General features: G+C 33.1%; 1 protein-coding gene across 1 annotated transcript in view; it reads left to right on the top strand.

Moving 5' to 3' along the window:
- The window catches only part of LOC134246238 (WD repeat and HMG-box DNA-binding protein 1-like), a 50,426-nt gene that overhangs the window by 17,801 nt on the left and 16,875 nt on the right, over positions 1-15,750 (top strand). The window contains 11 exon segments of the mRNA XM_062728568.1: positions 198-363; positions 756-867; positions 1,156-1,264; positions 1,499-1,560; positions 1,749-1,863; positions 2,222-2,353; positions 2,771-3,053; positions 4,331-4,434; positions 4,974-5,102; positions 7,650-7,723; positions 8,047-8,182. Coding sequence (XP_062584552.1) covers positions 198-363; positions 756-867; positions 1,156-1,264; positions 1,499-1,560; positions 1,749-1,863; positions 2,222-2,353; positions 2,771-3,053; positions 4,331-4,434; positions 4,974-5,102; positions 7,650-7,723; positions 8,047-8,182 — 1,422 coding nt within the window.

The following is a 15,750-nucleotide window of genomic DNA, read 5'->3' as shown; positions in this document are numbered from 1 at the left end:
TGCTATGTTTTCCCCTGATATCTTTTTTAAAGTAAGAGAGAGAAAGTTCAGAGGAATAAAAAAGTTTAGAGGAATAAGATATGCAATAAATGCTCAATGTGCAAATTATAATACATTATGTAAGAGACCTTTATTTATCAGTTGTGCATCTGCTGTGATGTTTATATTTAATCCCTTTATGTACCCCTTTGTAATAGGCAGTGACAGTTGGAGAAGACTGGATTGCAGTGGCCACTTCAGAAAGGTCTGTGAGAATCTTCTCACTGGGGGGCCTACAGAGGGACATTTTCTCCATTCCTGGCCCTGTGGTGTGCCTCTCGGCTCACACAAATCAGCTCCTCATTGTATACCACAGAGGAATGGGTAAATCGGAGGATTCTACTTACTTCATTTCAGTGACAATTTTGAATTTTAGTGGCAATTTTGAATGTCAGTGGCATTTTTGAATGTCAAATAAAGGTTAAGAGAAGAATTGAGTATAATGTCACTTTCAATGGAAATTAGGTCTGGAAATACGCATGTATTTAGGATGTTGCAAATTAATATTTCTTGAGAAAAACTAGAATATTTTTTGTATTTAGTAAAAACCATATGGAAAGGAAGATGGCTAAAATTGAATATCGCTAAAAATCAATTATGTTTTCTTTGTAATAGGTTCTTTAGTAAGCATTTTAAAATCGCTTTAATCAAATCTCCTTAAAATAAATTACCAATTTTTAAGGCCAAATTGCTTACTTCTGCTTGTTATCTTCTAGGTTTGCCAGGAGATCAGTGTCTTGGTGTACACCTTATGACAGTGGAGGGTGCTACTCAGATCAATCACCAGCCCCTGCCTCTGTCTGGCAAAAGCACGCTGGCTTGGATGGGGTGAGTCTATTAAAATATGATAAAGAAAGACACTCAATAATAGAGGGGGAAAAAAATCAGGAATATTTAATGCAAGCACACAAAAGTGTGAACTGAATTTCTTTTGTATTGTCCTAACATTTTCAAAAGTTTGCACCAATGAAGAGGAATCAAATAAGATTTTGTCACTATCAACAAATGTTCATTAGGATTTTTAAAATCAAAATCATCTGAACGCATTTAAACTTGGACATAACAACATCAATAAAGAAGGAAACATCACTAAAGAAAGAAAGCATTGTTTCATAGGTTTTCAGCCGAGGGTACTCCTTTTTATATGGATTCCGATGGAATTGTCAGAATGTGTAATAGGAAGTTCGGGATGAGTTGGGTACAAGTAGCCGACACCAAATCACATGTAAGTTGTACAGTAATACAGGGAGAGGATGCAATCAGTTTTCAAAACCTGTACCCAATCCCTTTAATGTTTTTGAATTACTATAAAATATGGTCAGACCAATAATACATACAGTAATTATGATGATCATTTAAAAATACTTTTGTAATCTTGAAAAGATCAGTTCATTTTCAATTTAATGTTAAACTAGTTGCATGAAATACACATACGTGTACATGTGCTCCTAAATTGCAGACCAAAGGGAAGTCAGATAACTACTGGATTGTTAGTGTTCATGAGAACCCCCAGCAACTGAGGTAAAAAAAACTTAAGCAATGGATCTTCATTTTGATTGAAAGATTTGAAATGGGGATACTTTTACAATTGGTTTATACATGTAATTCAACAAAATATAAGTCTGGTCAAAGTTTAAAAGGATATAATTCATCATTACCACATGTATGCGTAAAGCAGCCTATCTCTTATTGATAATTTGGCTGTGTAGGTGTATCCCGTGTAAGGGGTCGCGGTTCCCTCCTGTCCTTCCCCGCCCGGCGGTGGCTATCCTCCCTTTCCAGCTGCCACTCTGTCAGATGAGTACCGAAAAGAGCCAGTATGAGGTAACGCTTTACTTTGTATCTTAAAAATACATTGTATCAGTTTACCTTACATTTACAAATTAAACCATTTGTAGGTGGACTCCTCGACAAATATCCCTCTTATATTTAAACATCTGAAATATTAGTACATATATCCCTGTAATGATGTATAATGGGCATGGCAAAGGCCTCATACTTGCACAATTATTACAAAAGAAAGGTGCATTTTTAATGTTCATTCATTTCTTTGTTTCCTTTGTGTGTGCGTAAAAACTTATTCCAACAAAAATTTCTTCTAAGAAGTAAATGATTTTTGAGCCAGTTATATTTTTTTGCTCATTATTTCAGTTGAAATAACCAACATTCCTGTCATTTGTAGGAAATATTCCACAGAACACAGCTTCTAAGCAACCATTTACAGTTCTGGGATACCATTGGATATGAGTATGACACATCAGTAGCCATGGAACTGGCTAAACCATCTCAGGAAGCCCTAATGAAACTTTTTGCTGTAAGTTTGGTTTATCTGTGCCTTAAGAAGGGTTTAATAAACTGATTCATTGATAAATCTCCAGCGATTTCTTTAAAAGTTTGATTTAGTTACCATTTTTCCATATTCCATCCTGTGTGAATTCTGACTTTATTTTATACCTTAATATGAAGTAAAAAGGTGATGTTGTTATTTTTAAAAAGTAAGTCTATTAATGCCTTAAAAAGAAATCCATATATTCCTTGTACCAGATGAACATGATTGTCTTCGGAACTCTATCATGAACTACATGTATATAAAGATTTCTTGAATCCTCTGGTAATAATCACTTTAAATGATTATTATATTTTTAACACCGAGCAAATGTTGCAGATATTCATGTTCTGAGGTACCTCATAAAGAATTTGGATAATATGAGAAAAATGATACACCTTTCAGTTGTCAGCCAGGTCAGAGCGTGAATTCCGTGCATTAGAGGTGTGCGAAATGATGTCAGAACCTCACACCCTACAACTGGCCATTAAGTATGCTTGTCGCCTCAAGTACATGCAACTGGCAGAACGCATCAGTGAGGTGGTACAGAGGAAGTCAGCCGAACAACAGGAAGTGGAAGAAGAGGAAGTGATGGAAAGAGTTCAAAGGTCAAGGACAAAATTCTAATTTTAAAAAAATTAAAAAAAGAAGAAACAATCAGGGATAAGTATTGACCTGATGAATAACGATTTTACATATAAATTTGACTTTCATAGATTTTCTTTCTTCGTCTTCTATGTTTTTCGTTCAAATTATTATCAAGTTTTTTTTTCACTTGATGAGAGCAGCCAAGCATTAGATTTATCCACTCTATTATTTCATTTTGTCTACCAGTATTTGTTTGTCCTTTGTACATGTTGTTAGTGTTAAATTCACCTGCCAAAATGGCCTTTTATTACATTGAGCAGACATAATGGCATTTATCCAATGATTTTTTAAACACTTTCTGCAACTGCAGATTCAATACAGGGTAGTTCCATCAAAAAATACAAAATTTATTTCCAAATCCAAGTGCAATGAGCATAAAAGTAGTGGTGAATGTTTAAAACATCGAAGGAATCCATGTCATGTTTTATTTTTCATTTCAACTTGAGAAGTTAATAAGCATGAAGAAAATAATGCAGAAACTATACAAAGAAAATTTTTAATCTAGAAATCTTTAAATGTAATTATACATATATATAGAAATGTCTAATTTCTGGATAATTATTTTTTAAAAATTGTAATAATAAGAAATAAATTCATGACTGTAACATGTGTAATGAAAGGGGGGGGGGGGTTGGGGGGGTTGGACTAATATCAGTAAAACATCCATTGAATGGAATTAAACAAAACAATTTCCATTCTGTATCAATCAATTGATTTTGTTTAAAAGAAACAAAATAAATATTAATTTTCACTTTTTATTAGAAAAAATTAATGAACATTTTTGAATATTTTTTGTAATTAAATGATTTTTTTGTAAAAGTCAGATAAATATGAGTAAGTTTAACTTTTCTAGAGCCTATAGTTTTACAAAATAGGACAAAATGCCTATAACTTTTCTGGTAAATATGCCATATGTCCTATAGTTACTTATTTCAATCTGAAACCCTGTTATCGGTATTTGTTTGTCCTTTGTACATGTTGTTATTAATGCATTAGTTATAAAATCAATTTCAAGAACCACGTACAGATGTGTTAAAGTAGATCAGGAAAACACAGCTCAAGAGTGCTAAGATTCTTATATAAAACATAGCGCATTCAGTGACATGCTGGTTTGAAATAATTTTGCATTCCTTTTACTTTGTAATTTTCAAGAGATGAGTTAAAAGCTGCAATCTTAACAAAATGCCACAGACAGGTTTTATAAGGATACAAAATAAGTGTAGTTTTTGAAATACAAAAAATACATACAAAATACATTTACATAATATATAAAATGTAAATGATCTTATATGATGGTCAGTAACTGTAAAATTATCAATCTTTCATTAATTTTAGGACCCATGTTAAATTTGAAACCTCGAGGGAAGACAGAAGTGTTATCGCAATCCTACGGCTCCTCAGGAAGATCAAATCCATTTAAGGTACGTCATCAAAATATCCCTAAAAATGTACAACACAGAAAGTCAGAGATTATAAAAATATCCCAAACACAAGTACAATACAATGGAATGATAAAATTCATTTAAAGTTCGACATCAAAATATCTCTAGTTCGTGTACAACTCAGAAAATCAAATAAGAGAGATTAAAAAAATATTTCAAATGCAAGTACAGCTCTATTGGATGATGCAATTAATTTCAATTAATTTTTAAGAATATGTGAAAACACATATGCAGGGTTTTTAAGGGAGGGATAAACTTGGTATGCAAATTATCCCACCTTTCCAACTATAGCTAAGGTCCCTGGCATACCTAACAAACTGGATAGTGATTCCTTTTCCCACTAACATCAGACAAAAAGACAGCTGCAAGAGATTGTCATACATATGAGGCAATTGACCTTTCACTTGATGAAATTTACATTCAGGTTTAAATATTGAAAAATCAACACAGATATCTTTCGTAGAATTACAACAGAAAAAAACAGTTGGAAATGTAAAAATGTTTTATTTTTGTTTCAGGTTCTTACACCACAGAAACCTGAACCAACTAAGGGCACACAAGTCTTTGACAGCATGTCTAAAAAGAAACAGGCCAGTCCAAGTCAGGTGACCCTGAAAAATACCAGACCAGTTAAAGCCGTCAAAAGGGTAGGTAACTTTTCCCAGTTTGGTTACACACTTATTTGTAATAAGGTTTCTGTGAATTGGGTTAATTTGGATGCTGAAGATCAAAACCTGAATTTATGAAATATGTCTTTTAAATAGGCATTTGGTGAAAAGAAAACTAATTATATAATGGGACTATAGAAATGCTTGCAAAAATATTTTGTTAAGTTGATTAATCCACATATTTTAGAAATAAATTATAATGTAGATGTCAAATACCAGATGGGGTATTGCTAAATATCTTTTATAGAATTTTTTAGTTTTTGTTTTATTTTAGTGAAATGTTTTATTTCAGGTTTATTATTCACAGAATTTGAGAATTTTCAGTTAAATGATGGGCATCTTCTTAAGACAAGTACAGCTTACTCCAATATTCAACTAAATTTTTTGAAATTCCGCTTATTTTGAAATAGAAATAAAAATGAAATTTTTGCCTCTCATATTCTTTGCATTGAATAACGGTTATATTGAAATCGGATATATTGAAATTTCGCTTATATTGAAGCCACCTTGGATCGGTCCCCACAGGTGATAATGAGTTGTTTTCATAACGGTTATTTTGAAAGTTGCACATCCCCGGTTTTCGTCACGGTTGGTATCAGTAATTATGCCTGATTGACCAGTTCATATACAAAGGTGTTAATTCAGTTTTCACCTCATGTATATTTATACTGCATGTTCACATACGAAATGAAATTTTGTTCACTGTTAAATTCTTTGCCAATACTAGTACAGAAATTCTGAAGCTAAACATTAACATTTATTAAATTATGTAACCCCCACTAGAAAAAAACATAACTTTGAAATTAAATGCGTACGATGTACTGTTAATGGCTATTGATATGCCTAAATACGAAATAACTAAGGGATTAACCCTAGTACACTTACGATGAAATACAAGCAGCGTTCAGCAGTGCTCAACCGTTTTAGTCCGGTAATTTTCTCTCCCAAAATGCAAATTGTGATCGGGGAATAATAATGAAGTTGAAGATTGTCTTTTCAATGTAACAGAAAGAAACAATTTTATTTAAACTTTCAAAGACTATTATTCCATGAAATCTGTTCACTGTTATAGATAAACGATGACAAAATTAATTTGTTCGGGTTTGTTCTTTTCTATTTTAGATCGGGATTGAACTTGTAAAAATGGCGGCCTCCCGATTTCGCTTATATTGAAGTAGGCTGTACATACAGTGAAATACCTCATAATACCTAATAATAATTTCATCACAAAAAATAATTTTCTTATCGAAAACAATTAATGTCATTATCTCTTTAATCTATGATAATTTCATTTACAGAATGTATTCAAGAGACAATAATGTATTTCAATGAATTACATGTTCAAATTGAATGAAGAATATATTCAAATCGAAATGAAAAATCCAATTTAAAAAATTGGTATAGAAAGTCCACTTTGCCTTTCCTAATTAGCCAAGACTTATGGAACGTTTTATTACATTTAAAATTCAGAATATAGCTTTAAATTGCCAGAGTTGCATTTAAATCAATTTGTATATAAATTAACAGAACACAGTAAATGCGCAATTAAATAAAATTTTAATTCCAACAAGGTTTAGATTTTAACTGAATATCTCCATACATACATGTCAGTGATTGATAGTTCATGCATTGCTATGAAATTGACATTACTTGTTTGGCGAAGATTTGACTGTTGCTTTCTTTTGTTTCTGCCTAAAAGCAATTCTTCTTGGTTTATGCATAATGAATCCGTTACTTTGTTTTTCAGGGTCATATTTTAGAGGTTTTATCGTCCCCTTAAATGGAGGTTTATTTTTTTTTTTTGTGTAGTACGTCATCAAAAAGTGGTGTAATGAGCCTCCTTAATATAAAAAAAAAAATTGTCACCTGAAATACCTGCATTGCTATTCTTTTTCGTCAGTGTCATGCAATTTCTGTGGACCTTTGATATTAATCTCTAAAAAATACCGAAAATACTGAACCAATTTCAACCAAATTTATTATTTATTCCTATTTAAAGATTGTGGGGAAAAAATGAAATTTTTGGACTTCCATAAGGCCTCTGAATATTACAATCTTCAAGATGATTTTCATGATAGGTAATTTTGAAATTCAAGCTCGGTTTTGTATAATTTCAATTTATCAGACCAAAGGCTTTTGGAAGTTAAACAGAAACTGTCATTGATGCAAATGGCCTGAATTCATGCAACTGTTTACATGAATTCTGACCATGAACATTTTTAAATTGTGAAAACTATCTCTACTAGCTACAATGTTCACAGAACGCGGGATAAGTTTGAAAATGCATAACCATGGTAAATACATGTATTTTAAAGATGTCCTTAATCTTGGACTTTTAACTAGGCAATCTATTTGGATTACAATATGGATCTATGGGTAATTTTCTAAAATAGTAAATTGAGAAGCCAGCACATTTACAAGAAGGACTACCGGTATGTATGAAAAAAAGGATACTTTACTGATCATCAAGCCACTTGGTTTATTTCTTATAGCACCATGGTATATTTCTTATTCTTGCATTTCTAGACTCCTCAAAACCAAGGGAAGATAACTGCTATGAAGCCTTCAAAAGATGAGACAAGCAAAGACGACCAGAAAAAGTAAGACAGCTGACTATAGTGATAAAAACTAATAGTATACAGTAAAACACATTAGTAAAGTGCTAGGAAGAAATAATTTTGTTTTATCATATTGGATGCACACAATTTGATTTAAATTTAAATTAATACAATTTAAATATATTCAAATTAGAATACTTCATAATAAAATTTAAAAATTGGCAGGGATGAAATCCCTTTGCCCTAAGTTGAACTCCTGAAAAGCATGTTCACTGTAACAGCTTTACTGTATGTTTAAAAAAAGAACATAATGATAATTATGCTTTCCATTTCTCTCCTTGATTGCTTTTAATTTTTTTTTATAGACCTAAGAGTGCCTTTGATTTATGGTTTGAGGAAGTGAAGTCCGATCTAACAGAAGAATTTCCAGACGTTGATGAAGATACTCTGGTGCAGTCAGCTGCTGAGAGATTTCGCAAAATTCCCAAAGAAGAAAGACAGGTGTGAAATTTTATTTTTATACATCTCGAATTCGTGGGGACCGTGAGTAAACTTTGAGATATCCAAGGGTTTGAGATATCCAGGGAAAAAATACTGAAAGCAAAATTCTTAAGGCTTGAAATCAGTTTGACATATCCATGGTATATGAGATATCCATTATCGAGATACTGAAGTTCAATTGTATTTGGAAATTTTGAAACTTAAATTCATTGCAAAATCTTCCTTTACAGTTTATAAGCTGATAGGTATAAACCAGTAGAGTTACAGTCTTGTAAAAGACTTCTGATTTCCTATCCTGATAACAGGAAGAATTTTGATAAACTTCTGATTTCAAATTCTTCTGATGAAAAATAAACACTGTGTATGCAATTTCACATATGAATATGCATATATAGGGATGTAGATTACCACAATTTTTTATTCCTTTGGTGTCTTCGTTAGTAACTAAAGCATTTTTTAGTTCCATTTAAAGCTTTATTCTAGTTCCTTTTTAATTAGCAAGGAAGCTTACATAAAACTTAATGACCATTTAAACTAGTGCTAATTGTAACGGGGACCGTTACAGATGTTCCCCAAACGCTCCCCAACTCCCTTTTGGTGCCATATTCCCTGTAGTCTCTATTAGATAAGAAATACTTTATGGAATTTAGACTTAATCAAGGTCTTCCCAGAAAAATACAAAATATATTTAAAAATAGGCATTGCATACGTGTTCATGTGCGTAACGACCATATTATCTTGTCTACATTATCTCAAATTTTAATATACTTAATATCAAAGCATTTAATCCAAAAGTATTAAAAAATACACTCATTCGAATGTATTTTTAATTTTACTCATTTCACGTGCACGCACGTGCAAGCACGTGCATAATGACTACATTGTCTTGTAGGAGTCCCTTATATTTATCTATGTTCTAAATCCAATCCTGTTTGGTTGAAAAACAAGGGAGTTATAGCCATTTGAAGTTTCAGCCAATCAGATTACAGCGCACATACATGCGCGTGATTTCATAAACTTTTATCTTTATCGTATTCAAGGATATCTAAATGAATGACTATATTTTAAAATTCGAAACATTTCGTCAAAAAACAAAGGAGATATAGCCATATAAAGTCTCAGCCAATCAGATTGCAGCACACACGCATGCGCGTGATTTCATGATTTTTTCTTTATCATATTTTAGGATATCCTAATCCATGACTATGTTTCAAATTTCAAAGCATTTCGTCAAAAAACAAAGGAGATATAGCCATTTAAAGTTTCAGCCAATCAGGTTGCAGCACGCGCGCATGCGCAGGCTTTCATGAAAATTTTTATATATCATGCTATAGATCTTCATTATATCGGACTATGTTCAAAATTACAAAAGATTATGACAAGAAACAAGCAAGATATTGAGACTTTAGTTTCAGCCAATCCCAGCGAAGCGCACGTGCATGCGCGTGAGATCTTGCTATTTTGACCATGCCATCTTGTCTATACTACTAATGTATCCTTACATTATAAGTTTCAAAAAAATTCATCAAGAAAAAGAAAAGTTACAGCAATATCCATTATATTGGTCATTTTTCGTGTTGCACGTGCACGCTATTGCAAGCACGTGCGCGCAAATATACCTTCGTTTGGCAAATCTACATAACATGTCTACTGACCCTAAAAACATTTTACCTTAGTCGGATGTGTAGTTTACAAGAACACTCGTGGACAAAATTTTCCCAGGAAGAAGAAAAATAATAATGATAATAATAATAATAATAAGAAACAGAGTAAAAACAATATGTTCCCCAACTTCGTTTGGGGAACATAATTACAGTATAAATGTGGTACAGTGTAGTAATTTATTTTGGCTAAAATAAGTGATGGTAGATTTTTTTTATGATTTTAATTTTAAGTGCAGCTTCTTGACATGAATAAACTAATGAACAATTTGCCCTTTTAGGAGGACTTATATTTATGTTAGGTCCAAAATAGGTAATACAGACCCAACAATATCAACCTTAGTTCTCCTTATTTACCGAAAATAAAAAGAAAATCAATAATGGGAAATTCATTTTGTTAATGTAAGGCCTATCATTTATAAATTCTTAATATACACGTCATTGACAGTTGACTTGTCCTTTCCTCATCAATCATTGGTCACTGAATTATCCATTACTGACCATTAAGATAATGTAATTAAGTAGATTGATAAGTCTGGTTTATGTCACTGTGTTTCAGTAATTTTCTGGGATTCAGCTGGTATATAGTGCTAGCTTGTAAAAAATGTAATTCAATTTATTCCACTCTTGTGAGCATCAGTTTGGGTAAAATTCACAAAAATGAATTGTTAGCACATTTATTATTTCAATGAATATTTAATTTGGTGGATTTTAAAGTCAATAGTGAGATCCAGGAAAATTGGTTTTCAGTAAATAATGAAGAAATTACAGTTTACGTAAATAAATTGTTATGTAATATCCACCTGAATCAGCTCTGCTTTTATATTTTGATGCCCCCCTTCGAAGAAGGGAGGGCATATTACTTTGCTGCTTTCCGTCGGTCTGTCGGTTGGTCGGTCTGTCTGTCGATTCACTTAATTATGTTCCCCAAACGAAGTTGGGGAACATATTGTTTTTACTCTGTTTCTTATTATTATGTCGCCCCGAACGAAGTCGGGGACGACATATTGATATTGTACGCATGTTTTTTTTATCCAGGCTGTTTCTCGGAGATGGCTGGGACAATCTTCCTGAAACTTTCCTCAAAGGACGATCACTGGTTGTAGTTGTGCAGTGAGGTCGTTCAGTTCCAATATGTCTACCGTTGCCATGGAAACCTGTAAAAAGCGACAAATTTTGTCCGAGAGTGTTCTCTCTGGTCCCTTAAACGTTCGTCATGAAACTTGTCTTATTTTAATGATTAGTATCTGTAGTTGTGCAACTCGCATTTAAAATTTTCAAATAATCGATTATTGCCATGGAAACCAGGTGAAAGTTAAAATTCTTTAATTTCGATTTTCTCAATAACTACGCAGGCAATCGTTTTGAAACTTTCAGTGTTTATTCCTTGCAATGTGTCAAAGTGATTTCTACTTTTAAAAAAATTGTAATGAGTCGCTCACAGTTGCCATAGGAACGAAACAGAAAAAAAGATTCAGATGTACACATGTGTTCTCCAAGGTCTAGGTCAAAGGGTCAAAGTTCGTCGTATCCAATAAAAGTTCTTCTCACAAGGATTACATATTTGAAATATAAAAGCCCTAGCACTTACCGTTCAAACGTTATGGCTATGTACTATGTTCAAGACGACCCCCCCCCCCCCCCCTTTTTGAAGCACACAGCCAGGTAGAATACACAGATATAACATATACAACTTACAAGTAGCGTTTTAAAATCTTCATTCATAAAACTCAGTTTCCGTCATGTGATATTTTGTCATCATTCATTCTCCTTCTGTTTTGTCTCTTGAATTTATAAATATTTTATTTTATCTATATAAAAAAAAATAACGATTGTCAGCTGCATTTATTATCATTTCGCGTTTTCTTGTATATTTATTAATTGTATATTATTCATTTCATTAGATAGTGTAAGTATAAATTAAAAAATGGGTACGTCATTTCCATAGTTTTTATTCATTCATAAATCCTTTGATCCGCTCCTGCAGGTTCGCAAAGCCTTGATCACCACTGTATACAAAACATTCATCTCGCCGAAAATGTTCATGATTCCGCTAAACTGAGAAAGTTTACACATGATTTATCATTTCATAACAAACATCAGCCCTCTGCAATGCAGAAATGCTCGAACTGATGGTGGCATGTCAGATTCGTTTTTCGGCAGAACCTCTAAAATGAAAGTGAAAGAGGGAAATTTCAGAGTTCTCACTGGAGTTACAATGCACAAAATAATTTTGCTGATCTTCTTCATAAATTACATTTCCCAAGCTTTTATGAAAGGAAAGATACTGCCAATTAACAAGTATGAGGCTCAGTTCAGTACATTCTTTTATGCAAGTCTGCAAATTTAGGAACTTGTAATTTTCCTGCACTACTTTCTTCTCCTACCGATTCTAAAAATAATTAGTGGGATGTACCCAATTAAGGTCTTCCGTTTCCAATGGAAAGGACTGATACAACTGGATGGTTGTTCAAACTTAGCTAGTGGACTTTGGTTTTAGTGATGATAAAAATGAAAGTCTTGTCCAGTACGGGGCGACATATGCTATTGCTTGCAATAGCAGACTTTCTAGTTATGTCGCCCCGAACGAAGTCGGGGACGACATATTGATATTGTACGCATGTTTTTTTTATCCAGGCTGTTTCTCGGAGATGGCTGGGACAATCTTCCTGAAACTTTCCTCAAAGGACGATCACTGGTTGTAGTTGTGCAGTGAGGTCGTTCAGTTCCAATATGTCTACCGTTGCCATGGAAACCTGTAAAAAGCGACAAATTTTGTCCGAGAGTGTTCTCTCTGGTCCCTTAAACGTTCGTCATGAAACTTTTCTTATTTTAAGGATTAGTATCTGTAGTTCTGCAACTCGTATTTAAAATTTTCATATAATCGATTATTGCCATGGAAACCAGGTGAAAGTGAAAATTCTTTAATTTCGATTTTCTCAATAACTACTCAGGCAATCGTTTTGAAACTTTCAATGTTTATTCCTTGCAATGTGTAAAAGTGATTTCTACTTTCAAAATAATTGTAATGAGTCGCTCACGGTTGCCATAGAAACGAAACAGAAAAAAAGATTCAGATGTACACATGTGTTCTCCAAGGTCTAGGTCAAAGGGTCAAAGTTCGTCGTATCCAATAAAAGTTCTTTTCACAAGGATTATATTTGAAATACGAAAGCCCTATAGTACTTACCGTTCAAACGTTATGGCTATTTACTATGTTCAATACGACCCCCCCCCCCCTTTTTTTTTGAAGCACACAGCCAAGTAGAATACACAGATATAACATATACAACTTACAAGTAACTTTTTAAAATCTTCATTCATAAAATTCAGTTCCCGTCATGTGATATTTTGCCATCATTCATTCTCCTTCTGTTTTGTCTCGTGAATTTATAAATATTTTATTTTATCTATATAAAAAAAAATAACGATTGTCAGCTGCATTTATTATCATTTCGCGTTTTCTTGTATATCTATCACTTGTAAATTATTCATTTCATTAGATAGTGCAAGTATAAATTAAAAAATTGGTACGTCATTTCCATAGTTTTTATTCATTCATAAATTCTTTGATCCGCTCCTGATGGTTCGCAAAGCCTTGATCACCACTGTATACAAAACATTCATCTCGCCGAAAATGTTCATGATTCCGCTAAACTGAGAAAGTTCACACATGATTTATCATCTCATAAAACACATCAGCTCTCTGCAATGCAGAAATGCTCGAATTGAAGGGGAAAATTCAGGAATTATTGATGAGAAAAATTCAGGAGTTATTATGTCGCCCCGAACGAAGTCGGGGACGACATATTGATATTGTACGCATGTTTTTTTTATCCAGGCTGTTTCTCGGAGATGGCTGGGACAATCTTCCTGAAACTTTCCTCAAAGGACGATCACTGGTTGTAGTTGTGCAGTGAGGTCGTTCAGTTCCAATATGTCTACCGTTGCCATGGAAACCTGTAAAAAGCGACAAATTTTGTCCGAGAGTGTTCTCTCTGGTCCCTTAAACGTTCGTCATGAAACTTTTCTTATTTTAAGGATTAGTATCTGTAGTTCTGCAACTCGTATTTAAAATTTTCATATAATCGATTATTGCCATGGAAACCAGGTGAAAGTGAAAATTCTTTAATTTCGATTTTCTCAATAACTACTCAGGCAATCGTTTTGAAACTTTCAATGTTTATTCCTTGCAATGTGTAAAAGTGATTTCTACTTTCAAAATAATTGTAATGAGTCGCTCACGGTTGCCATAGAAACGAAACAGAAAAAAAGATTCAGATGTACACATGTGTTCTCCAAGGTCTAGGTCAAAGGGTCAAAGTTCGTCGTATCCAATAAAAGTTCTTTTCACAAGGATTATATTTGAAATACGAAAGCCCTATAGTACTTACCGTTCAAACGTTATGGCTATTTACTATGTTCAATACGACCCCCCCCCCCTTTTTTTTGAAGCACACAGCCAAGTAGAATACACAGATATAACATATACAACTTACAAGTAACTTTTTAAAATCTTCATTCATAAAATTCAGTTCCCGTCATGTGATATTTTGCCATCATTCATTCTCCTTCTGTTTTGTCTCGTGAATTTATAAATATTTTATTTTATCTATATAAAAAAAAATAACGATTGTCAGCTGCATTTATTATCATTTCGCGTTTTCTTGTATATCTATCACTTGTAAATTATTCATTTCATTAGATAGTGCAAGTATAAATTAAAAAATTGGTACGTCATTTCCATAGTTTTTATTCATTCATAAATTCTTTGATCCGCTCCTGATGGTTCGCAAAGCCTTGATCACCACTGTATACAAAACATTCATCTCGCCGAAAATGTTCATGATTCCGCTAAACTGAGAAAGTTCACACATGATTTATCATCTCATAAAACACATCAGCTCTCTGCAATGCAGAAATGCTCGAATTGATGGTGGCATGTCAGATTCGTTTTTCAGTAGAACCTCTAAAATGAAAGTGAAAGAGGGAAATTTCAGAGTTCCCACTGGCGTTACAATACACAAAATAATTCGGCTGATCTTCTTCATAAATTACATTTCCCAAGCTTTTATGATAGGAAAGATACTGCCAATTAACAAGTATGAGGCTCAGTTCAGTACATCTGCCAGATTTCTTTTATGCAAGTCTGCAAATTGAGGAACTTGTAATTTTCCTGCACTACTTTCTTCTCCTACCGATTCTAAAAATAATGAGTGGGATGTACCGAATTAAGGTCGGAAAGGACTGATATAACTCAAAGGTTTTCAAACTTAGCTTATGGACTTTTGTTTTAGTGATGATAAAAATGAAAGTCTTGTCTAATACGGGGCGACATATGCTATTGCTTGCAATAGCAGACTTTCTAGTTAGGGTCTTCCGCTTCCTTCGGAAGACCCTACTGTTATTCTACTGTTTCTTATTATTATTTTATTTTTTTTTTCCCGCTCGATTTTTGACAGGCGATTTCTCAAAGACCTTTGGACTGATTTTTATGAAACTTTCAGGTTAGATACCTTGTAATTAAACCTATTTACACCTGTTTTCAATTTTTTGATGCATGCCTTTAATTGTGAGTTATTGCCCTTTAATTGATAATTTTGATGTCTCGTTTCCACTAAAAATCTCAAGAACGACGTAAGATATTTACACGAAAGTTGGAGAACTTGTAGCCAATACATTGTAGATGTGCAGAACGATAAAATTATAAGCTGATTTCCTAAAGTTTGGAAGCTATAAAACGGCAAATTTTAGTAATTTTTTTTTCTTGAATTTTTGCTACTTTTTGTGTAATAACTTTTGAACCGAGAATAATTTGGTAAGAAATATATAACAAAAGTTGTGTGTAATTACAAGAGCTTTCATATTAGATTAATGAAAAGGGGCTGGCCCCTATAATTAGGGGGT

The sequence above is a fragment of the Saccostrea cucullata genome, unplaced genomic scaffold (assembly GCF_032062105.1).
Source record: "Saccostrea cucullata isolate Sc308-1 unplaced genomic scaffold, CSIRO_AGI_Scuc_v1 ctg205, whole genome shotgun sequence".
NCBI lineage: Eukaryota > Metazoa > Mollusca > Bivalvia > Ostreida > Ostreidae > Saccostrea > Saccostrea cuccullata.
The sequence above is the reverse complement of the archived record's forward strand: the minus strand, read 5'-3'. Positions and strand labels throughout refer to the sequence as shown.